Source organism: Stylophora pistillata, chromosome 1, assembly GCF_964205215.1.
Source record: "Stylophora pistillata chromosome 1, jaStyPist1.2, whole genome shotgun sequence".
Lineage (NCBI taxonomy): Eukaryota > Metazoa > Cnidaria > Anthozoa > Scleractinia > Pocilloporidae > Stylophora > Stylophora pistillata.
The window spans coordinates 577,187-600,847 of NC_142519.1; the positions used below are offsets into that span (position 1 = coordinate 577,187).

The following is a 23,661-nucleotide window of genomic DNA, read 5'->3' on the forward strand; positions in this document are numbered from 1 at the left end:
AAAAAGGAGAATACGAGAGTGTAGAAAAGTTTTGGTTCTGTGTTTACTTAAAAAACAATCTTCAAACCTCACCTTCGTCATTGCATCCCATAAGTCATCTGTTTCAGCATTTCCATAAGCATGATCGGTAAGATATCTCTATAATCGACCGAGTAAAGTCAATCCAATACACAACTTATTTCAAAATACAATCGATTTTCATCATCATGGAAAAAAATTGAAAAGCAGCCGCAGTCTGTTGTTTAAAAGAAGGTTTTCAACGTAAATTTAAATTTACGTTTAAATTGGGAACGAGGAAAATGAAAGAAAGATGAAAAGAACGCAATGAAAACGCACCTTTAATCCATCACGAAATATTTTGTTTCCCAAATAATAATGAAGCATAAATAGAATGGAAGCTCCCTGAGGACGAAAAAAGGAAGAGCTCAAAAATGATTATAGCTGTGCCGGGGTTACACCTGCTCCCGTAAATGGTGGTTTACAAAACGTGCTCCCTTGTGTAGGGCGCTTTTTTTATATTCTCTTAATATTATTTATACTATTCTTGGTTTTAACATGTTTATGGTTATGTGAGTTGAATCCCTGGCTGACTTTAGACTTGGCCAATGAACTTTTTGTTGTATTTCAAAAAACATATAATAGTAAACAGGCAAGCAGATTGGCAAAACAAAAAAAAAAAAACCAAACGAAACATAAACAATAACGATGAAATACAAAAACTTCTGCAACACGTCACGCTAAAGGCTCAAAAACATGCACCTCAAACAACTGAAGCAGCTACGATGGACTACAGACTTTCCGAGCCTCCAATAAATATGGAAATTGCAGATAAGTATCGTGGGGTTTGAAATGTCATTGTGACTGGGGAAAAAGTGGCACTCTTGCTTCGAATTATCGTGAATTTCTAGAAACCAATTTCTTGGAATCGGATGAATATCAGGCAATGTATCCCAGCGACACAAGGTATTTCCCATTCTTCAGTGGCATATGGCTGGAGTTTGATTGGCAATTTGCTTGGCAACTTGCTTGGCAATATTTTGAGGAGAAAGTACAACTTCGAGAGTAAAAAAGTTACTATTCCAAACCCATAGTGATACCTTTTTGTACGAGATGGCATCAAAGATTTCTCCAATTTTTTGGGGATCTTCAACAGGAATCCTAACTGGGTGAGAACTTGCTAGTCCGTCTAGCTGCAAAGTATCTTGAACTGTTGTGACGATAAACTGGTCGATCTAAAATATGGAAGGACTTTGTGGACAAAGATATCTTACTTTAAACTACTCTAATGACCTTTGAAATAGCGTCAAAGTTGAAATGATAAATTGGCCACCGTAACGATTACAAAAGCTGACGTTTCGAGCGTTAGCCCTTCGTCGGAGCGAAGGGCTAACGCTCGAAACGTCAGCTTTTGTAATCGTTACGGTGGCCAATTTACCATTTCAAACGTATGATGCATAATCCTCGCAGTAGAGAGCGCTATTTATGCAATAGCGAAAATCAGACCTGAAAAAAATCAGGCCTGTACGGGATTCGAACCACTGACCTTTGCGATACTAGTGCAGGGCTCTACCAATTGAGCTAACAAGCCAACTGGAAGCAGGCCGTTAAGTTGATTCGGAATAAACCCGTGATGATAAATCAGATACAAGGTATATATGAAATTCATATATTTTGAACTGCGGTATTAGATACCTATGATGCATGACCCTCGCAGTAGAGAGCGCTATTTATGCAATAGCGAAAATCAGAGGAGGATCATGCATCATACGTATCTAATACCGCAGTTCAAAATATATGAACTTCATATATACACTGTATCTGATTTATCATCGCGGGTTTATTACGAATCAACTTAACGGCCTGCTCCCAGTTGGCTTGTTAGCTCAATTGGTAGAGCACTGCACTAGTATCGCAGAGGTCAGTGGTTGGAACCCCGTACAGGCCTGATTTTTTTCAGGTCTGATTTTCGCTATTGCATAAATAGCGCTCTCTACTGCGAAGATCATGCATTATACGTATCTAATACCGCAGTTCAAATTATATGAACCTCATATATACATTGTATCTTACCATTTCAACTTTGTTGGTATATCCAAATTATTTCGTTACCCCCACCGACGCAGCCCCAAACAGTTTCTTTCGAAACTATCAGCCTTTATTCATTTGAAATAGCGTCGATGTGTAGAATACATTTTTAAGTAAAGAACTTACAATGTTCCATTCGGGATGTACGTGATCCATTCCGATCGAACTGACGTAAGTAGCAAAACCTTCGTTTAACCAGAGATCTGTCCACCATTCCATGGTAACAATATTGCCAAACCACTAGAGATAAAAATGGAAAAGTTGAAGAACTATGATATTAAATCTTCACTTAACATAACTTAGCAATTGTGAAAGTCATAAATATACATAGGGCAGAATTTTAAATTGTTACTATATGCCTACTTCCCCCCAAATAGTATAATGACCTCATTTTTACAAATATTCTCACAAAAAGAGGTTTAGAACGTCATCATGCGACACTTAGGGCAATGGCTCCGCAGGTAGGATAAAGGCACGCATCTTAAACTACAAAAAAAATGTACTGCTACATAAAACGGTTACGTGAACGGTTTATGTAATTTAGTAACCTCTGTCTGTGAACAGTACTCCCACAGTTTAGGAGTTTGGAACAGGAAGACCGCAAAACTTGTCCCTGCTTCTCGAGAAGGTTTCCCTTAAATACAGTTTTTTACCTGATGTCCAACTTCATGTGCCACCAGTTTTGCGATGCTCTCTTTCGACGAAGATGAAGTCTCACCCTCCATCAGCAGCAAATTCGTTTCACGATATTTGATAAGGCCCCAGTTTTCCATTCCGGAAGGGCCAAATACCGGAAGTGCGATGCCATCTGCAAGCCGATTTAACTCAAGACATTACTATGCTTGTGCTCTGAAATTAGTATTTTTAGCATTAAATACATTATTCTAAATTCTCAGTTATTCAGTCACTTAAATAACGGATTAATAAACCTTAAATATGAAGCCAATAACCATAGGTCAGTCTTTATGAAAAGTTTTCCAACTGTCAATATTTACCTGACTTTGGTAATGTATATTTTATACCAAAGAAGTCTTCAAAGTAAATAAATGTCTCGTTTGACACTTTTAAAGCGTAGTCCGCCTGATCAAGAACATCTGGTCTTGTGTAAATTCTGATCTACAAGCAAACAAATAAACAAACACCACAGGTAACTGATCACGAATGGATTTCTTAATTTCTTTTGGTTGATGGAGGCTGAATGCGTGTCACTTAATATTCGTTTTGAGACTTTTCTCTTTAATTTTATGACAACTCTCCGTAACTAAGCAGCACTGACAAATGTACGCATTTGAACCGGGGGGAGCTACTTCCCGAACATTCTCCTAAATGAAATGAAACGATGTTTATACAACTTGCAAAGCAACCTCACGGGAAATTTTCAGTGAGGCTCTCTCGACGAAAAACATGGTGGTTAACTTTGGAAATTGCGAAACTTTGCCTGGCTGGTTATTTTTTAAAGATCTGAAGACGCTTTCCCATTTCATTGTAACGAGCTTTAGGCTGGAATCAATACTTATTAAGTTTATCTCTATCGGCTGATTCCTGACGGCCTTTACATTATGACACTTGCAAAACTAAATCAGTAAATAAAAAATTTTCAGGGATTTTCCTGTTTGTTCTTTATGAAGAAACAGAGCACAATTTCTGAAATAATGACAATGAAACGCTTACTTGTGAGGAAAGTTTAAATTTTGTTGATCCCGTTGCTTCAAAATTTTCATGTAGACACATTCACTCGATCTGCTTAAAACGTACTGTGGGTGTCATTTTCAATTGTTCTGGAGCGGTTAGCCCCACTTTAAGGTAAGCGTGGTTTCGTGTTTTGGTGATTCAATTAAATGGCAGAACTCAGTTACTATTTTGAAACTGAAACTGAAACATGTGAAACATGTACTTGTTTGAAAGTCAGGCGACGTTAGTTATGCCACCTGTAAACCATGAAGTACGTTCGTCAGCTATGTGGCGGAAACTTTTCTCAATAAAGACAAGAAGAATGGCAGCAAATAAATGCTTTATAAATTTTAGAGCGGCTCGAATAGCCTAGGAGCCTGTTAACAAGCCCGTGAATTGACTGCTTTGCAAGTCGAGACTTCACCGTTTCTCGGTCCCAGACCTCGTTGCTTCCCAATTCCCCTGCATTTGACGAAAATTGGATAAAGCATGCAAAATAAAGAAAAGAGAGTAGTTGACGTCTTTTCACGAGCCTGACCGCCCACATCACTGAAACTCGTCGCAGTTTCTATAGCGTAAATTACCAAGCTTTAAGTTTGGACATTCTTGCTTGGAGGAATACTGGTCTAACACACACTTTACTAATCAGCATTTTAAATGAAGTTCACTTAAGAGTTCGCTGCCTCCTATTTATACACTTTCCCTGAGAGAGGCACCTTCTCGCCCCAGAAATTAACTTAATGACCACCGTTTGGACTTAGATAAGAGGATCACGTAGCTGATGGTTAGCTGAGTCTATCCCCTATGATTAGAAAAGAAATAACTTATCAAACACCACTGCGAACCTGTATGCCCCTGTCTGTTTTAGTCTCCTTGTACTTAAAGTCACCAACAGCAAAGGCAGCTAAATAAGTAGACATAATGACTGTCCTTTCAAAGTGATCGTATTTCCATCCATCATCAATTTGACTTCGATAGATTGGCATGTTGGACAGAGCGACTAGATTAGGATCATGAACCAGAGTCACGTTAAAAGTCGCCTTCATTGCAGGCTCATCGAAGCATGGAAACGCTCTGCGTGCTCTCAAGGGTTCAAATTGGGTGGCGGTAAAAAATCTGAAAGGAAAGCAATAGCTTACATAATTTTACAATAACCACTGCTGAGCTTTACTTCAAGTGTTACGAGTTTGAATGGAAAATAAAGAAAAATTGAAGCATGTTATTAGATAATCCATTTTTCTATTACTACTGGCAAAGCCGATGCTCTTACGATTCCTTGCCATTCTTGTCTGTGAAGGAGGATTTGTACATTCCCCTCAGGTCTTTTCCATATTCTCCAGAGTATTCAAGTGTCGTAGTATATCGGCCAATATCCAATGACGACTCCAGCTCTGTGACGAGGAATTGGTTCTTTCGAAACTTGAAATATCGCTTTATCGGAACGAGTCCTTTAAGAAAACAGGTTTAAATGCATCAGTGGTATAATCATCATTCCCTGCCATATTTAGCTTGACATATATACATTTGAGGCATATCGGACAACCAATATTTCTAACAACATAATGTGACCCTCACTTAATAAGGCCGCGTTCTTTACTTTTTTGCCACCTTGAATTAAATCTTGTTTTCGATCAAGTTTACAAGACGCAAGTATTAAACTACACCTGACCAAATGGCTTGAAATTTGTACTATGGTGGAGATGGAAATAATGATTCTAATGACTTCAAAACTCATAAATAGCTGGTGTAGAAACATGGTCCTAAAAAAGTTATTTACTAATAGTGCTAATATTCACAGAGTTGAAACGCCAGGATGCTTATTCTCTGGAGTAATATGTTTCAAAAGTTAACTCTTGTACTTTAATAAAGTAAAGTGTAGAACAAGGACCAATTAAGAGCGCACGATTAGCTAATCAGAGTCGAGAGGTTCAGATTCCGTCTTCTGAGATATTTCAAAAAAAGAAGTGTATCTGTTATTTTTTTTAAGTAAGATGATCGGCGTCAAACTTGACACTTCAACCGCATAATGTCATCTTGACTCGGTGCCCGAATTAACGTGAATAAACCAAGATAGATGATATTTTTACATCTGTGCTGTTTATCTTCTTGTACCGGGTTAAACTGTTCAGAAAGTGTAGTGAGCTTTCCAGGTCGCCTAATCACCATATTGATATGTCCCGAATAACGTTTGTGCTTCTTGATATTTGGAAAGGAAAGACTCGCCACCATCTCATTTCATATCGATAATAATAATAATGATAATAATAATAATAATAATAATAATAATAATTCTTCAAAATATGCAGAAGGCTGTGATCTCGGGAACACTAAATATCTCTCGGACATTTAAAGTTGCAACATGAACAATGAACATCGCGTACTATTTAACTCTTTGCCTTTAAAAATTCTGTGGATTATTAGAAACTTGGGAAGTGATCGTCACTGATTAACTCTTTCATAGCCGAAATAAGTAATGGGTTTTTAAAGAATTTATAATGACTATTTTAGATTTGGATACCCGAATAGCTTATCTTTTTTAGTTCTCGAGGGTTTTTTTTTGTTTTTTTTTGTTCAGTATATAGATTTTGATTTCACTATAGTTAACGGGCTACGCTCATGCGCCCTGTCATACTATTCTTATTGTATATAGCATACAAAAGTTTTAAACTGCTGCATAATAATAATAATAACAATAAAAGTAAAGTATCGTCCACTACGATGGGAGTTACAAGAACGGTACCCTGGATATACAGTCCAGCAGCACAATATTATCATGGACGTGCCTGGGGGTTGGTCAAGGACTATGGAAGAGGGATTACGGAAGTTGTTGGGAAAAAAGACAAAAGATGTGCTACGAAACATGCAGAAGTCTGTATTGTCAAGTACGTTGAACATTGCGAGGACTTTTAAGATCATAACATGAACAGTAAAACTACAAACGAAACTTTTGAAAGGTTGAACATTACAAGAACATTATATAAGCATGAAGTTTATTCCTACGCATGAATATTGATTTGAAGGATAGTTTTAAACATTGAAGGAAATTTAAAATATTGAGTTCCGTATATTAGAAGATTAATCGACTTATGTAGAGAATTTAGTTTATAAGTTTTACAGTAATCTTATTCACAGAACCTGACTTAGTTGTTATGTATATTAATAATAGATTGTAAATTAGCGATGGTATATAAGTATTAGTTGTAGCTGAAATAATTTTCCATGCTAGCAAATAGGTGTTTATATTTTTTATAAGTGCAACGCTGTGTAGTTTCATAGGTTACGCTGTGCGCCTTGTGAAACTTTCTTTTCCTGGCATGCTGAAGTTCAATAAACTGCATAATAATAATAATCACCTGATGCTGAGGCATACTGGGATGTACCTGTATATGCTGATCATACATACGTACAATCTAATCGTGTAGATGCACGTTTCATCGACCGCAAAAACAAGAAGGTACTTATGGTGGAAATGAGCTGCCCTTGGATCAACAACAGAGACAAGAAAGACAGAGAAAAGACCAAGAAGTATGGAGCACTTAGACTTGAGCTGACAAAACAACAGCCAGGATACAAGATCTCACAAGTAAACGTCATTATAGATGTACTTGGAGGATGGTCTAAAGCCATGGAAACTGAAATGAAGGGCTTCTTTGCTACAAGATACAAAGAAATATTGCTGAGAATGCAGAAAGCTGTATTAAGTAGCACTCTGAACATTGCAAGAACATTTAAACTGGTTACAGCGTAAGAATTTTAATGACATTATGATTTGGTTTTTATGAACAGGATTTTATGAACATTCTAAGATAAGGATGTTTTAAGAACCGAACAGTAAATCATGAACATTTAAAAAAAAAAAAAAAAAAAAAAAAAATTATCTTAGTATTGGGCCAATTGACACTTTTATCGTTTTATATTGATCATTTATATTTAAGTAGTATTAGATATTATTATAGTTAACAGTCCTGTTATGCAGATAGGATACGAATTTTCGCCCTATCTTGCTTAGCTCACTACCATCCAAACGTGTATACTGCATAATAATAATAATAATGATAATAATAATAATAATAATAATAATTATGATTATAATAATAATTTTCACAATTTATAGAGCGATTATTTACAATATGAAAGAGAAGATATCTATTTTCTGTAACATTATATAATTTATAGATTTTTACAATAAAACTTAAAAACAAAAACTCAAGGAAATTGCAAAAAAACTAAAAACTATTTAAGTTAGCAAAAAGTTATCCTAAATAAATGAGTTTTCAGGTTCCGTTTAAATTCAGTTTGTCTAAATGTTTGTTTGAATGTTACTCACCCCCGGAAAGTTTCCTGACTTCATTTGCAGTAAAGTTCATGTAGAGGGCATGAACTAGAATGTAGGGGGTGGGACTCGTCACTTTGAACCAAATTTTGACTTTGCCTTTGAAGTTCGGCTTATTCATGTCAATGTGTAAGGTGAGATCATAGTGATATGGTATCACATTATCAGGAAGCCGAATTCTCCACCAAGGCTCTGGGCCTGCTGTGGTTGGGCCGGGAGGGGTTGGACTTCCGCCTTCCTTCTCCTCCTCAGTCTCACCTCCAGGATCTGCGTAATTAGATTGATGTTCAGATACTATCGTTACTCGAGCTTCAGATGCCATCGACATACTTGGCTTTCCATCCTTTCAACTGGCAATACTAATAGATTACGAATAGTTATAAATTAAGAACCGACTCTAATGATCTGACTTTCACATTTGTTCATCGTGCTCCTTATCTTTACAGTTTTTTTGCGGGTGCGCCGTCATAATTCAGTTAAATTAGGTCAGGAGCTTGGAATCATTGAGAAATATCATCTAGGTGACACTCTCTGCGACTTACTTAGAGAGGCGACTGAAAAAAAAAATCACGAGAACAGCATTGAAAAATAGGCCTTTAAAAGGACACATACTTTTACCTGATACAGCGCATAACTTCCGCTTTTGTTTTTACAATTATTTTCTAGAAAAACAAAAGGGTATTACAGAAAAATGATCATCCCAACATCTGCTGCGTCAATTTTGGTTAACACGCATTACAAAACCTCTGAAATGTTCCTTTAGCTGTCAAAACGTGCGTTTTACATTCAACGGTTTATTTGATATTGTTTCTGCTGCAGAGCTAGAGGGTTCTAGAAAATAAATTACAGAGGAAACACTGACTCAGCTGCAGAATGGAAAGAAAGAGAAGAATACAAGGAGGACAAAACTATGATCACGAAAACACGTGGATTATGGGAACAAAAACACAAGAAATTTTAGAAGAAATTAATATTCTGTTTATAAATAAAACAAGCCCGAGTAATCCATCACTTAAGGGGGCATTCTGGTCAAAAAAAATTAAAAATCTTTATTTTTTTCGAAAATGTTTTGATGGCCTCTTTAGTTGGGCAAATCTGTCTAGTTTAAAGTTTTGATGTCAGTTTTTCCACTTCCAGTTTGCGAGTCAGTAAAAAATGAGGTTTTCTTAGCCTTGTTTTTTGTTGTTTTTCGGTTTCCATAGCAACGGTTTCAAATTTTGCGTTATTTTTGCGATCGATGCGTTATAACTTGTTAAAACACGTTCCTACGGTCTGGTGTGACCAGAGTCCGTTCCACAGGTACAATCTTTTCGGTTCTAAGCTAGGTTACTAAGCCAATTCAGCTCTCGGCCAAAACTCTGCATTGCTCCATAATACTTTCGCATTGCTCCATAATATTTTCGAATTACAATGCCTAAAGAAGGACGCAAACAAGCTGTTTTAAGGAAAAATGTTTCGAAAAAGCGAAAAAGTGGTTTCAGAGGCACTTCAGTCCATGATTTAAAGCGCCAGAATAAAGAGAAACGACCAACAGTAGGAGTTACTTTCGTCGATGAAGATGATGTGGTCAGCGAGCTAATTCCACCACCAGCTGTGCCTGCATCTTCCAGAAAGATTCAAGTCTCTGAGACCGAAAGCCTCTCAGACGAGAATTCCTATAACGCTTTCGAGTCAGCAAATGGTTATCGCCTTGTTAGCATGGATAGCTTAAGGAAATTTTGTAACAGGATTCATTCACACTCTACATGCTCTTCAGGTGAGTCTAGAGCTTTATCACATACACGTGTAATCTGTATGTAACGTATCTATCTTTCTACCTACAATCTGCTTAACTTAATAGCTATGTTATGAAGTTTCTTAACTGTTTATTTTGTTTTGGCTGTTTTAGGCCATGTTGAGTTAGAAGAAGACTGTACAAGTACATTTGGCTTGAGCAGTTCCATCTATGCCAGGTGTGATGAATGTGGAATGTCAGAACTACTTGCTACTGGATACCACAAATCTGATGCCACATTACCGAATACTATCCAAGGAAAAGATTTAAATCGGAGAGTTGTTTATGGTGCCTTTGAAATGGGTTTAGGAAGGGAAGGAATAGCCAAACTGTGCGAAGTGTTAGATATGCCTTTCAGTATTTCAATTGATACATGGTATAGACATGAGGATGCTCTCTTAGAAGCCCACACTGATGTCGTTGAGAGGAGAGATTCTAAAAGAGTAAAACAGGCTGAGACAAGAGTGGACAAACAGTACAAGAACTACAGAATCATGAGGAGGCAGGCAAAACAAAGGGATGAAGAGCTGAGGTCCAACCGGGAAGGTGTGACATATGAGGCGGGAGGCTTCAATGATCTTGGACTGAACAGTGGACCATCAAGAAAGAGAAAAAAAAAATGAACAGACATAAAAGCCATTCCCTGGTGACATTTACTGCTGTTTGATATAGTATTATGGTGAAATATCAAAGCAAATCAGTAGTTGAGAGAATGGAAGTCATTTTCATTGTTTTTTCTCTTTTACAAATGTTTAAGGCTATTTTCTGAAAAATGGCCATTTTTCCTACTGCCAGTACTGCCCCCTATTTTTTTGTTTCTTAGATTTAAGGTATGTTAGTCAAACTTGGCTCAAGTGTTTAACATATAGACTACTACAACTTAATGGGACAAAATTAGACCATATAAAATAGGAGCATATTTACAGGAAAAAACATAAAGTAAATGTTCATTTGGTTGCCATGACAACAATATCCGCCGTAACCAAATTTTGCCCCATTAAGTTGTAGTCCCTTTTATATAGAGTTGATGTGCCAAACATAAGTTTATTTGACTGCATTTTCATTAGAAACAAAAGGGGGCAGTGTATCAAGTCTAACAATAATATTTTATGTTATAGGGTTAATAATTAACTTCAGAAATGCATGGTCAGCAATTTAAGATCAATATTGAAGAAAGCATAATCAGGTGCCTCTTTGGTGAAAATGTGAGCCATTTAGGCTAAATTTTGAATTTTTTATGAATTTTAAAAGTTGTGGTCACAATCGTCCTAGTTTTAGACCAGAATGCCCCCTTAAGCCAAATTGCGAAATAGTGGAAAGCGATGTTCTAAATATATTACCGCGACAGAAGCTGACATTACTCTACAAAATGAAATGCAGAAACTGTCAAAGCTGTGTTTTACGCAGGTTAAACCGGGTTTCAACCTATGGACCTGGTTGTTTTGCCGTCACAGACAAATAATTATTCATATCATATCCGTTTGCCAACGTGTAATTTGCATAAAAGTTGAACGCGTAAATAATAGAAATTCAGACAATGACTGAATCAAACTTTCAAGTAAGTCAAAAAAAAAAAGTTACTGGTACAACAGTGATTGAAATTCTCTTCGAGATAAGTCACTAGATATAGAGAACAGTAAATGTGATGGCATATTTCTTCAAACAGACCACAATCGCTTTTAATGTATCATATCCACCGGCATTTGGCAAATCGAGAAGCGAGATGTCCATAATATTACAGCTAGTTTAAATAAAGTGCCATCTATCTGAGGAACGGTACTGTAGTTTAATATGAGAAATTGAGGGACTTTTCCTGGCAAGCAGGGTTGAAATGAAACTGAGAGCATGTTTTTACAGCGCTACAATTAATCACTTTACTTACGGATCTCGTCTTTTCCTCTTCTAGCACGTTCTTGACCAAGGATGACGGCAAGAACTATTATGATAATCAACAAGAGAACTATAACTATGGCAACAGCTATTAGTTTGATTTTGTCGAAGAATATTCCTTTAAATTCTCCTTTTCCAGACGTCTTCACTTCAGGATCACCGTCGATTTCATGCAGAGGCATTTGTGCCTCGGTTGAACAGTTTGCCATATCGCTATTTAGCGAGATGTTCGAATTCAGTCGACGAAAATAAATTATTGTATGGGTTAGAGCGGACTGCTTGATAAAGATGTTAAACCCAAGAAGAAATAATACACGTCAAAGCTGAAGTGGACATGTACTCGCAAAACGACTTTCACATGGACCAATATCTTTCAGAGTCACGCCGTGCATTAAATACCAAGTTATGCAACTATGGTTTTACCCACCCGTCAACAAACGCTTCGTTCACGCAGCCCGGAAACCACGACGCGGAAACGAGAACGTGGAAAAACAAACGATCTAATTGGCAGAACAATAGCTCAGCACGTGTATTTTAAAACTTAGTACATTTCTTATCCGTCCTTTGCAAAACAACAACGTGAAATCACCAAACTTTGAGTCGTCTTTGAACCGAAACCGTGACGGCAAATTATTTTAATTTGCATTTAGAACTCAACGCTACTTTTATACATTATGTTGAGGTTGAGTTGTGGTGTCGTATGAGATGGTAAATACATGCAGCCATTTTCAAAATTCTCATTAAAAGTAGATATTAATTTTTTAATCGACGTCTTCCCTGGTGTTGCCGTCCTGACTGCTTAAGGTCCCTAAAATTGTTTTGTTTAAGGAAACAATCTTATCGGGAAATAATTCCTTGGCAAGATTTACTTGCCAGTGATGAATAAAAGGACTGGTGAGTGAAATCAATCAGGTCAGACTTATGAGTGATCTTTCGAAAAAAACAAAACAAAACAAAAAAAAAAAAAAAAAAACATGAAAATTTATGATATTACCATTCGATGTTGACAGTTTCTGTAGCCAGCTTTCCGTCATCCTTTTCAAAACTGAAGATTTGATCTTGTGTCAACTGGGACATCAGTTGAACACACAACTCGGTTTTTTCTCGAACGTCCTTTGATTTTCTTTTTTAAATAAGAGCCTAGCGGGGGAAAGATTAGGTATGGCTTTGTAGACTTTGTACTGAGTTGAAACAAAGACCGAAGACCTTGATACAAGAAAAGAACTCTTGGATAATAGCGCGACATCCCACGTCAGTTTGTCTTTCTTCAACTGACCTTTTATACTCTTAAGCCCTTCATGAAGTTCTCTGCTCGGGCACCAATGCCAACACAAAATTTGCACTTCGTTAGCTTACTAGTAAAGTAGATTGTATATCATTTAGCGCACCTGACTGAATGGTGTTGCAAACCAAAAGTCTAGATACAAATTTAAATAAAACTTTGAGCCATGGACTTTTTCAAGTGAATATCCTATCTAGTTTCAAGCAAAGCATCGTAAACTCTAGGATTTTTGTGGCGTTCACTTTCGTGAGGTTTCTCTGGGCTTATAGGCTGTAACCACATTTGAGTTGATTTTTCCAGAAAGAAAATTTACTTATTCAATGTTATGTTGTCAGAACAAACACGGTCAGCAATAGTTCATGTACTCGTGATCTTTTGAGAGCTCTCTTAGTATTGACAAATTTAGTTCGTCTTCTAAAAGGTAAGATTACATTAGAAAATGCAGTAAAATGATGGCTGGTTCGAGTTAAGAGGGGGAGGAGGTGGTTTTTAGTCTAAAACTAGGATGTGACATTTTTTTGTTTTGTATCATTGTCGTTGTTTTGGTTTTCTTGCTTTTGGACACTTACATAATTTCTCTTACATAATGTCTTCTTACATAATTTCTCATTTGGTCACACGACAAAAAACCCCAGTCTCTCGCACGTGTTTTAATGTACAGATTGTTTGTGTGAGCATCTTCTTCGACTTTTTAAGGCACAGAATGTAAGTAAATTTTTGCCCTGATTTTTCCTTTACTTATCCTTTACGTTAATTTTATCAGTTAATTTAATTTTTCTTTAGCTTTCACCGTTCTGACCTTTCGACCCGACATACTTTGATACCTTGGTGATTCGCAAGTGAAAAAAAGTATAATTTTCAAACGGCGTCTACACAAGAGGCGGTCCGTGGTGGGGTTAAATTTAACTTCTACCCAGCATTCGATTTAGCGAAAGTTAAAATTACAGTAAATAAAAATTATGATAAAAATCTAGTGAAGTCAATGAAAGACTTGATTTGAAGCAGAAGTCGTGCATAATTAATCCGGGCTTCTTTCGCTGATCGCCGACTGACTTAAACTAATGCCAAGGCCAGTACTACGCTTGTGACAAAAATGAAAACTCCGATTACAGGTAATGCAGCCGCACTACTAAGATCCTCAAAGCAGCAAGTCACTTTGCATTTATAGGAGTGACAGATGTCATACTTGTTTAAATAATGTCGGACACTTTTTACAGATCTGAGAGGTGGAACAACTTTTGCTAAATACTTGACTTGGTTCCCGTCTACAAAGAAATGCCACGTCTGCTAGATTACTTGCACAGCCATCACAGTTCTTTAGATTGGTGCAACTGAAGCATTCTAAGCCAGATCCTAGAAGAAATTTTTCTTTTATTGTTGTTTATCTCCTGAACCTTTATCTCAATTAATTAGCACGCCTCGTGATAAACTAAATTTTCTCTTATTCATCAAAGGAACAGGTTATTATTTATCGCCGGGAGAGGGGGGAGGGGAGGGTGAGGTTCGGAGGATTTTGGTTTTGTCACATGATAATTAATAGTTACCTAATCTTCCATGAGGCTCTGTGATATGCTTATGATCCCTCTCATTGGCAATCAATTTTTTATATTCCAAACAGATGCACAAAATCTCAACAAAAACACTTACAGCTATCTTTCTCCTAGAGGAGAGTAGGCCCTTCTGGTTTAGATTAAAATCGAAAATAAAGTCAAGCCTAAGCCTAGTGAATAATTCAACTGTATCAACTTATCACTGCGTGTTTTAAACCAATTTCAACTCCTCTAAAATATTTAACAAGAGCTTTCGAGGCCAGATAAACAAAGTAGCCGAGAGAGTCTTTTTCTTTTCTTAATCAAAGTTTTATTTAAGATAAATTCCAAAGCTTGGCAAATCATGGTAGAAAATGTTTACAGCTGCTCATTTCTGCAAACCAAAGTTCTCCAAAAACCAGCAGTAATATGAAAAGGAAAAAAGACAAATTAAACGTTTACCCATTTTGAACTACAAGAACAAAAACCCTGCTCTAAAAAATATTCTAAATAGTCTTGTTATCACTGAGTTGTAATGACATTCTTGATACACAACACATAAACTCGATACTGATCGCCTAAACCTTAAAATAGATAGGCAATTACAAAGCATGAGATAAAGATAACAGAACCCCTAACGGGCAATGCAACTCCATTACACAGGTCCTCAGAGCAACAAGTTATTTTGCACTCTTTGTCTTTGCAGAAGTCAGACTTTTTCCAGTCACCGCATTCCAGTGTTGAAGAAACGCAGTCTTTGTCAAAGCCATGTTGCTGTTTTCCATCCTCTGTGAAGCTCACGGACGCTTTTCCACAGCGATCAAGTCCACCGGCACATGTCACTTCTGTTCGATTGAGTGCGCAGTCATCCCAACTCTTTAAACTAATGCATTTGTAGCATTTTAAGCCATACCCTGAGAAAATTTCAGTTCTTTAGTTGGCCATTTGGAAAATAACCATGGTGCTCTTTTTGGTCCAAGACCTACCGGGGCTTAGTACAATACAATATATATTGCCCTACATTAATTGTAGGGCAATATATTTCTTGCCCTGTCAGGGCAAGAAATATATTGCCTTATGAACCAATTCAGTTGTAACGATTTATCCAGCACGTATCAATGGAACGAGTACAAACTTGCTGAGAAATCAAAGTATCAGAAGAAAAAAGTATCCGGATGTATTTCACTTCAAATAAGCAAGTTCACACGCTACTTCACTTGTACTTGACATAATTTCGAATATCTTGCCGCGATATCTTTGCTTCAGTCCGTAAACTGTAAAAAGAAAAAAAAAAGTCTTTTTATAGGATTACACAATTACTGGTGAACCAGTAGTTTCCATTGTGGTCCTTGCAAACAAATGAAGCAAATGGTCTAAATTGAACATAACATCATTAAGAACATCATTAAGAACCCCAACTGGCCGGAGGCAAACCAGTTGGCTATTTACTAGGGTGGCCAAGGATCTGAACTCGGGGCTACCGTGAAACAAATCCAGTGGTCAGGGTGCGACTCGAACCCGGGAGCGGCGGACTACGAGTCCGACACTCTAACCACTCAGCCACAGTGCCTCCTACAAAGTAGCAAGATTCACTCACATGGAGGCAGGCAAAATCGTAACTTACCACGGGTTTATGAAATACGTTTGGGTTAGTCGCTTGTATCTTTCCTGTCGAAAATTAAATAAGGTTTACGATGGGAATAAATTTCAACGAAACAAACAGTGCAAAGCGTATCATATGCCCTCCATTATGACGGCTAAGAATCTAGAAATCTTTTCCGCATTCTACTGTTCGTAGGGCGCAATATTTAATTTCCTTCGCACAACGTTACGGTCACCGGCATGTCTTTGTACATCTAATATCAGCCAAGAGAATATGAACCAGCTCATATTCTTTTGTATCAGCAGGTCTCAAGGCTTTCAAATACCGGAATTTGAGAGCCGAAAAATTACCTCGTCCAGTCAGGAATGCAGGACGACGAATTCATTGCGCAAACAACGGTTTGAATTCACATGGGCGCTAACTGACTCAAATGTCTTACTGAAAGATTCGGCAACGTTTTAGAAATAGACTTTTGATGCAACTTCTAATGATCTTCTCAAGTGTCGTAATAAAAATGAAAATGAAACTATCGGTAACTCCAACAAATAGTTGATCGTTTCTCATTTGTTTTAAATTTTATCAAACAGATCGTATCTTGAGCAGTAGAGACGGGATTGAAGGGAGCAAGAAGTAATCAAGGAAAGCTGTGGTGAACTCACCGTCTGAGAGACACATCAGAAACACCAGAATAGAGACGGATTTCATGCTGGCGTGAGGATTTTTCTTTAAAGCGTTGTTTCACACTAGACTTGCTTTTCCGAAGGTACGCGCTTATGGTGACGTGGTTAACGAATAAAAGAAGTAAGGCTGTGAAGATTTGATGTCTGTCAACTGTCAAATGTGTAAGCCAATGGGCTTCGTAATTTGAAAAATTAAGACTCAGGGTCTTGCTTTCCCGGAATCAATCATTTTTCTAGGAAAAACGCGCTGAAAGCAGAATGGCACTTTCACCTCCCTACTGAGTTGTAGCGGAGATGATTTTGGCTGTGTCGTGAAGAAATTTACCTGGCCCCCTCATAATGTAGATCAGGAAATATTCTTATGATTTCCCTTCATTGACAGTTACTGGGAGTCGATTTTCCATAGTCCTCTCTCCGTTTAAACTCTTTTGGCGACGAATTGTCCCCTCCATCCCCACTGATAACCATGTAATCCCACAGTGTACCCCCCCTTAGGCGATAAATAATGAGTGGTCGCTAAATCAAGCGGTTTTTTAATACGTGACGTCCCAACATTACTAAACCGGCTCCAGATGATTGATTAAATCGCATTGAATCATCAAATAACGGTTAATGCAACTTAATTCAAAGTCAGCCGCGATGGACACCCTATTCAAATAAAGGTGTCTAAAATTCTAGGATACAAATTATCCAACCCAAACTACGGATAACTGTCATAACTAGACAATCAGGTAACGTTAGTGCATTAAACTATTGAACTTCATGTTATAAGCTTTAGTTTAAAACCGTACGCGACCGTATTATTACGCGGGTCACACTTATTTTCATTAAAGAAAGGATTACGTTCGTCAACCAGACCTTGGTAGTATCGTCCTTTGCGTGCAATTTGCCGTCAACGTAGGTCCTGCGCTAGTAAAATCTGTATGCGTGGTTTGCTCAGCATTTTCCACTTTTTCAGTACAAAAACTGAGAAGACAAAATATAAATGACGAAAGTGAGAGCAAATCCATAAACTTCCCAATCTGAGCCTCTTTAAATGTGAAAATCCAAGTCTTTTCGTTCCTCAAATGCATGCACTTGAAGTCTTCCACTCAACGCTATCTATAAGAGCGTTGGCATGTCGGGTACGACAAAATACTGTATAATTCTAATTTAACAATAAAAATAGGGATGTTTTATAGGATTTCTAGTCCTGAGAAAAAGCTCACATGTGTAAAATTCCTTTTTTTTACGAGCGTTTGATATCGCCAATCAGTTGTTGACACGTCATTCGCCTTTCGCGGCCGCTCAGTCAGATGAAGGATGAGTGAATGGCAAAGCGTTCACCATTCTCAGTCGAAGGCCATTCATCGAAATTTTATGAGATACCAGCCGCTAACAACAATAGGAGATTCGAATAGTTTACGGAGAGTGAAGTTCAAGGTTTCCTAGAAGCTTAAGAATACAAAAATTAGTGAAGAAAAACCGAAAGTTACTTGGCTTTGGTAGAGACATTTCTCGCGGCTGAGAACGGAAATCGACAACTGGAAGATTTTCCAATGACCGATCTCGGCCGTGTGCCCGAGCAGATTTTTTTGCGTCGGTATGGAAAAAATTTGATGACCGAGAATTTTTTTAATCGAAATTTACGCTCTTTGTTTGTTATTATTCATAATGATTCAATGTAGCAGTCGTGAGACTTCGCACGAGTTGAACACTTAAACATAATGATAATAATAATAATAATGATGATATGGTGGGTATCGGTATCTAGTTCTTTACAGTTATACAGATAATAGTGACATGGCTATTATTACTGTTTTTATTGTTCTTATCTTCATGGTGCAAAAACAATATGAATTCGAGCTAAAGCTTTTACGAACAAGAAAGTTATGCTCATTCCAGTCTATACATGTACAGCCAGATAAAAAAGTACCAGCGTAAGATTCAGCATGGCTTCCCTATAACTAACTCATTGTTCTTTACTGACTTTAATAACTTTGCTTTCGTTATAAGAATTTTTCCTTCATTGGGTGTTGTTTTTTTTCACAGGTCACGTCATGTCATCCTTCCGATACACAAGTGAAGTCTCTCACGAGCCACATCCTTGTATTCGTGCCAGGCTTTCTCTTCGGCAATCTGAAAGGCTTCTACGGAAGGCTCTATTCCTTTTGAAGTAATGATAATGATGATAATAATAATAATGATGATAATAATAATAATAATAATAATAATAATAATAATAATAGTAATAATAACAATACATATAATAACTCTATTAAAATCCAAATCTTATTTAATAATTATCCAAAAAATTGCATTCAAAGATGAGTTGTCCATGGATTGAGAACAGAGGAAAGAAAGATGAAGAGAAGTCAATAAAGTTTGGTTATGGCAAGCCAATTGTAGCAATATTCAATACTAAAATTCAATTTCAATTCAATTTCAATTCAATTTCAGTTCAATGGAATTCAATTTCAATTCAATGAAATTCAATTTCAATTCAGGTTCAATAATGAAAATTCAAGTTCAATTCAATGAAATTCAAGTTCAATTAAATGAAAATTCAAGTTCAATTCAATGAAAATTCAAGTTCAATTCAATGAAAAAAAATACACTCAAAATTGCTTCCGGTTAGTGACCGGAAATGATAACTAGCATACGGGAACTTTCAGGCTTTATGTTTTCGTGCGGTAAGTTTTAACTGGCATCATAGCGGACGTAGAGCCAGAATTTGACGTGAAAAAAGACTTACCTGAGTTTTTATCGTCAGTGCTCGAAAGAACAGAGCAGTGTATACATAAAAATGAAACGGATATCAATGACTTGCAAGCACAATCTGTAGTTCTCGATCGAACCGTTCGTCTTTTGAGTGCTATTGCCTCAACTGACATTGAGCAAGATCGGATCGAGTGGGAATCTCTAGCTACTGCTTTTGCAGAAGTACTATGGGCTATTGAAAATCATCTCAAAACTCTAGCAGTAAACCCTTCATCAATTTCTCGACGTAAATGATTTTTCTTATATGTAATGTACTGTAACTGTTTTGAATGTAAGATCTTTTCACCTTGAACGTAGTTTCCCCTTCGGATGAAGTAGTCTGTCTTGATGATGTCAAAACTCATGCGTTGCTTACTCTGGTAGTCCTTTAAGAGATCTGTTTCTATCTCCTGGATCAGTTGCCACGCTTTGGCCATTTGTTGCTCAGGAACTACTCTCTGGACGTCAAGGTGTTTCACATGCCTGGACGATTTTACATAGAAAGCAATCTGTCGATTTTTTGATCGGATTTGGCAGCGATTGGTAATAGGCCTTGAATCGGCAATCAAGTGATTTTGAACATCTTGAAAATATTTCTCTGCCAAGATGTCTTCTTGAGCTGTAATACCGACTCTTGCTGATTTTTCTGCAAGAAATGCTGCACGGAAGTATTTGTTTTCTGCTGTTTCCTCTCCTGCTGCACAGGGCCACAAAAGCTTGAATTTAAAGATTGAAAAATTAAGTTTAGGCATTTTAATAGTCAAACGATGGTTAGTTGGGCCTTGAAACAACCCACAATTGAGTTGAAAATTTAAATTGGCCACGGTAAAGAGTTTTAAATTCTATCGGAAAGAGTTTTAAAACTGTTTACGGTGGCCAATTTACATTATCAACTCAGTTGATAAAACCCCAATTACCTCAGGGAAACGTCCATAAAATGATGTCGATTAGTTTTCATAAATATATTTTTGTTACCCTCACCTCGACAGAAACATCCAGGTACTCCTGAGCCTTTTCATAGTCTCCTTCTCTACGAGCTAAGGCGGAATGGACATATTTGAGCTTGGAAAGCATGTAACAATGATTGGGTGAATGATATCTTTGGGACATCTCCAAGGCCTGCTTGGCATGTTTCCTTGCCTTCTCAGGTTTGTTCTCATGCAAATCCAGTAATGCTTCCTATGAAAAAGATAACTTTTTTACCTCTCGGTGAAGCAAGGAACGTACCCTCTGCCACCTTCTCCCACTCCCGGAGAAGGGCAAGAACGCTGAATAACATGAGCATGTGAATAAGTATACTTTCACTTTCTTATGTTTTACAACTGTTTTAAAACGTAAAAGAGAAGGCGCCCGAGAAATGCCGTGATTCTGATCAAGCTTGCTCCTCTTTATTGTGAAATGAATTGTATTAAGATGAAATAAGTAGCCCAGATACCAGCAAAAAATTAAATGGAAAAACTGAAAGCACTCACTTCATACAATATTAGTGGTAGCAAGTCCACGAACCGAGGATTCCTGTCAATAAGGTTCTGGAACAACTCTTTGTGCTCAATAAAACGAACATGGTCTCCTTTGAACAAAAATAGGATTTTAAATGGGATTATTGAGGAAAAAAGCAACAACAATTGTGTTTTAAGTTGCACTCTTAAAGAGATCATCAAAAACTCACCGTTATCAGCCAGACACTGAAAGTGGCCGACCATAGACATTCCTATGCGACTGGACCACAAACCTATTAACCAGTCAATGAAATGAAAACACTTAATGGCCTGCTACAACAGTTAATGAGATCGAACTTACTGTACTAAAATAAATAGTTTAACTCTGACACTCGTGCACTTGAATAGGAAGAATATGAATATAGCTACAGTTCAGGCAATATTATTATTTAGAGGCTTCCATTTGAAGCTAGATGTCCTCTTTTCATTTTCTTTCCGCCTAAAAACAAATCCTGGGCTCCACCTCACAATCACATCAAATTAATTTTCGCGCCGTTTTGGGTTAGGCGCTTCAACACATCTAAATGGAGTTTCCTGCCTATGGTGGAGTTACATACCTTTCGGTCTCAACTTTCTGACGGGCTGCTCAATTCCAGGTCCCTCCTGAAAGTCATCCAGGTGGGGGCCTGGAACCGAGAATAGCTTTTGAAAATGATCCACATTTCGGTTCCTGTCCAAAGAGGTACAAAGCCGTACTGTGTGAGTGAAGTTCTCTGGTCTCGTGGATGGAAGAATGAGGGTGATCAGTCCAGTAAAGCGGTTCTGAGATGAGGTTAATATCACTGCTGGCGATGAGATGTTCAGTTGAATCAGATACTCTCCACGGTTCTAGAGAAAATCACAAATGAAATATTTTGTCTTTATCACTTAAACTTAAACTCACAATTTTTAACTTAGCACACTGAGGGGGGTATACTTTTGGTTTATAACACCCACGGGGAAATCTCTGAAGAAGGTCAACAAATATCTCGAGCAATAAACCCTGACCCTAGCCATAACCCTAACCTCCGCCCCCTCCTCATCAGCATCCTCAATCCTTAAAACCGCACGTGTGGTAGAGAAGGCTTAATAGTCTTTTTCAGAGTTGTGGGCTTGGTGGCCAAGCCTTTGAACAGGAGTGAGGCTAAGGGTGACCTTGTTATGAGAGAGATGTTGCTGCTTTTCAAATGCAAATTTCTTTGTAATCATGCTAACTAGATACAGGTCTCTATCCCAACAGGGTCACCCTTAGCCTCACTCCTGTTCAAAGGCTTGGTCACCAAGGCCACAACTGTAAAAAAGACTATTGTCTCAAAGCTCCTCAACGGCGTGTGTACCTCGCGAAGACTTTGAACATGAAATTAGTCAAGTAATATTAACTCTCAACGGAGAGTTAATGATCATGATTTACTCACAACAAAAAATCCAGCCTCGGCAGGATTCATCTCCCATCGACATATTTCACAACTGGGATATAGTTCAATTCCTAGTTGATATTCAACGACGACATATGGCCAACGGACTGAAGGATCTTCCATTGCACTGTCCAAGCTAGGAGGGATTTGTCGAGGTCGATAAAATGGGTAGAATCCATGGTATCTTTTAAAGCCGAGAATGCTGAGACACGGTGTTTGGCGCTGAAATATTTCTTCTGACATATTTGCTACGAATTCAATAATGACGGAGTCAGTAAATATTCACTTAATGGTCAGAAACGCTACTTTAAAGAAGCTTGGTAAAATCGTTTTTCGATGAAATTTTTTTTAGGATTTTCAGAAATATTTTTATGAGCAAAATTGCTACGCCGGCTTACTGTAGGAGGGCAGAAAAAAGTAAAAATAGTGGTGAAGTGTATCAAGACTCGCTTAGTTTATATGTGCTCACAGGGATATCTGATCCAGTCATTACTAATTCATGCTTGACAAGTGAAGGAGGCGGTGAATGGGCGTTCGATGGGTTGATCAAAACAAAAACAGTTGCAGTCAAATTTTGACGAATCACATAAAGAAAAACCGCTAAAAACTTTCCAAGGCTTATCTTAACATACATTCGTCGACATTTTGCTGTTATTCCTTATTCCTTAAACGAAATTCTCACGAATCGCCTCGAGACTATACAGCAAAATTATATGAATACGTATTGCATCGTGCGGCAAAATTACTTAAGGATGATAAATTCACACGAGTAGCCTCCAGAGTCCTAACAAAATAATATGAATATATATCGCACAATGAAGGCTAATAAAGGTTATTACGAACTAAAATAAAGAGTCAGCTTAAGCCGAGGCCCATTTTTTGGTTTTCGCTCGGTCCTCTGCTTTCTTCAATGTGAGATCAAAGTTCGAATCTGTTTTACAGCTTAGGTTTTGATTATATTCCGGTATTTTGCACAAACAAAATTAACTTACTTAAGAAATCAAATCCTGTGTGTGAGACTCGTCCAATGGCAATTTGAGGTTGAGATATTACATCTTTCTTCAACGAAGAAAGTAAACTGCGCAATAAAGTAAAATGAACGATTTGAAGTCCACAGAGAAATGCAAATTTCTCAATGTTTACTATTCTGGGGATTCCCCAATATGTGATGTCATAACTGCT

At 37.5% G+C, this 23,661-nt stretch overlaps 3 protein-coding genes across 3 annotated transcripts in view; 1 reads left to right on the top strand and 2 right to left on the bottom strand.

Annotated features, from left to right (window-relative positions):
- Positions 1–12,120, bottom strand: part of LOC111334333 (glutamyl aminopeptidase-like) — an 18,244-nt gene extending 6,124 nt beyond the window's left edge. Inside the window, exons 1-10 of the mRNA XM_022940037.2 lie at positions 11,746–12,120; positions 8,084–8,356; positions 5,027–5,204; positions 4,602–4,872; positions 3,081–3,201; positions 2,739–2,893; positions 2,212–2,325; positions 1,098–1,232; positions 337–402; positions 73–138 (exon numbers count right to left, since the gene is read on the bottom strand). Coding sequence (XP_022795772.2) covers positions 73–138; positions 337–402; positions 1,098–1,232; positions 2,212–2,325; positions 2,739–2,893; positions 3,081–3,201; positions 4,602–4,872; positions 5,027–5,204; positions 8,084–8,356; positions 11,746–11,962 — 1,596 coding nt within the window. The 5' untranslated portion in view covers positions 11,963–12,120. The remainder of the gene's footprint in view (positions 1–72; positions 139–336; positions 403–1,097; positions 1,233–2,211; positions 2,326–2,738; positions 2,894–3,080; positions 3,202–4,601; positions 4,873–5,026; positions 5,205–8,083; positions 8,357–11,745) is intronic.
- LOC148740706 (uncharacterized) lies at positions 9,268–11,113 on the top strand. Its single transcript, XM_088746953.1, has 2 exons — positions 9,268–9,845; positions 9,978–11,113. Exons 1-2 carry the CDS (start codon positions 9,500–9,502, stop codon positions 10,484–10,486), a joined length of 855 nt encoding a protein of 284 aa, XP_088603079.1. The 5' UTR covers positions 9,268–9,499; the 3' UTR covers positions 10,487–11,113.
- A 6,514-nt stretch (positions 12,121–18,634) lies between the features above and the next one.
- On the bottom strand, positions 18,635–23,623 carry LOC148740707 (uncharacterized). Its single transcript, XM_088729733.1, has 8 exons — positions 23,472–23,623; positions 22,480–22,727; positions 21,643–21,913; positions 21,256–21,318; positions 21,059–21,156; positions 20,568–20,765; positions 19,894–20,302; positions 18,635–18,994 (listed from the first exon to the last, which is right to left on the bottom strand). Exons 2-8 carry the CDS (start codon positions 22,720–22,722, stop codon positions 18,885–18,887), a joined length of 1,392 nt encoding a protein of 463 aa, XP_088585859.1. The 5' UTR covers positions 22,723–22,727; positions 23,472–23,623; the 3' UTR covers positions 18,635–18,884.
- Positions 23,624–23,661: the final 38 nt, after the last annotated feature.

Excerpts from the sequence above, each read along its gene's own strand:
- LOC148740706 (XM_088746953.1), top strand. The coding sequence starts at position 9,500 with ATGCCTAAAGAAGGACGCAAACAAGCTGTTTTAAGGAAAAATGTTTCG. Across the intron at positions 9,846-9,977 it reads ACACTCTACATGCTCTTCAG|GCCATGTTGAGTTAGAAGAA; the intron begins GTGAGTCTAGAG and ends TGGCTGTTTTAG.
- LOC148740707 (XM_088729733.1), bottom strand. The coding sequence starts at position 22,722 with ATGTCAGAAGAAATATTTCAGCGCCAAACACCGTGTCTCAGCATTCTC. Across the intron at positions 20,766-21,058 it reads TACCACTAATATTGTATGAA|GAAGCATTACTGGATTTGCA; the intron begins GTGAGTGCTTTC and ends TCTTTTTCATAG. Across the intron at positions 18,995-19,893 it reads AAGGGGAAACTACGTTCAAG|GAATAGAGCCTTCCGTAGAA; the intron begins GTGAAAAGATCT and ends TTACTTCAAAAG.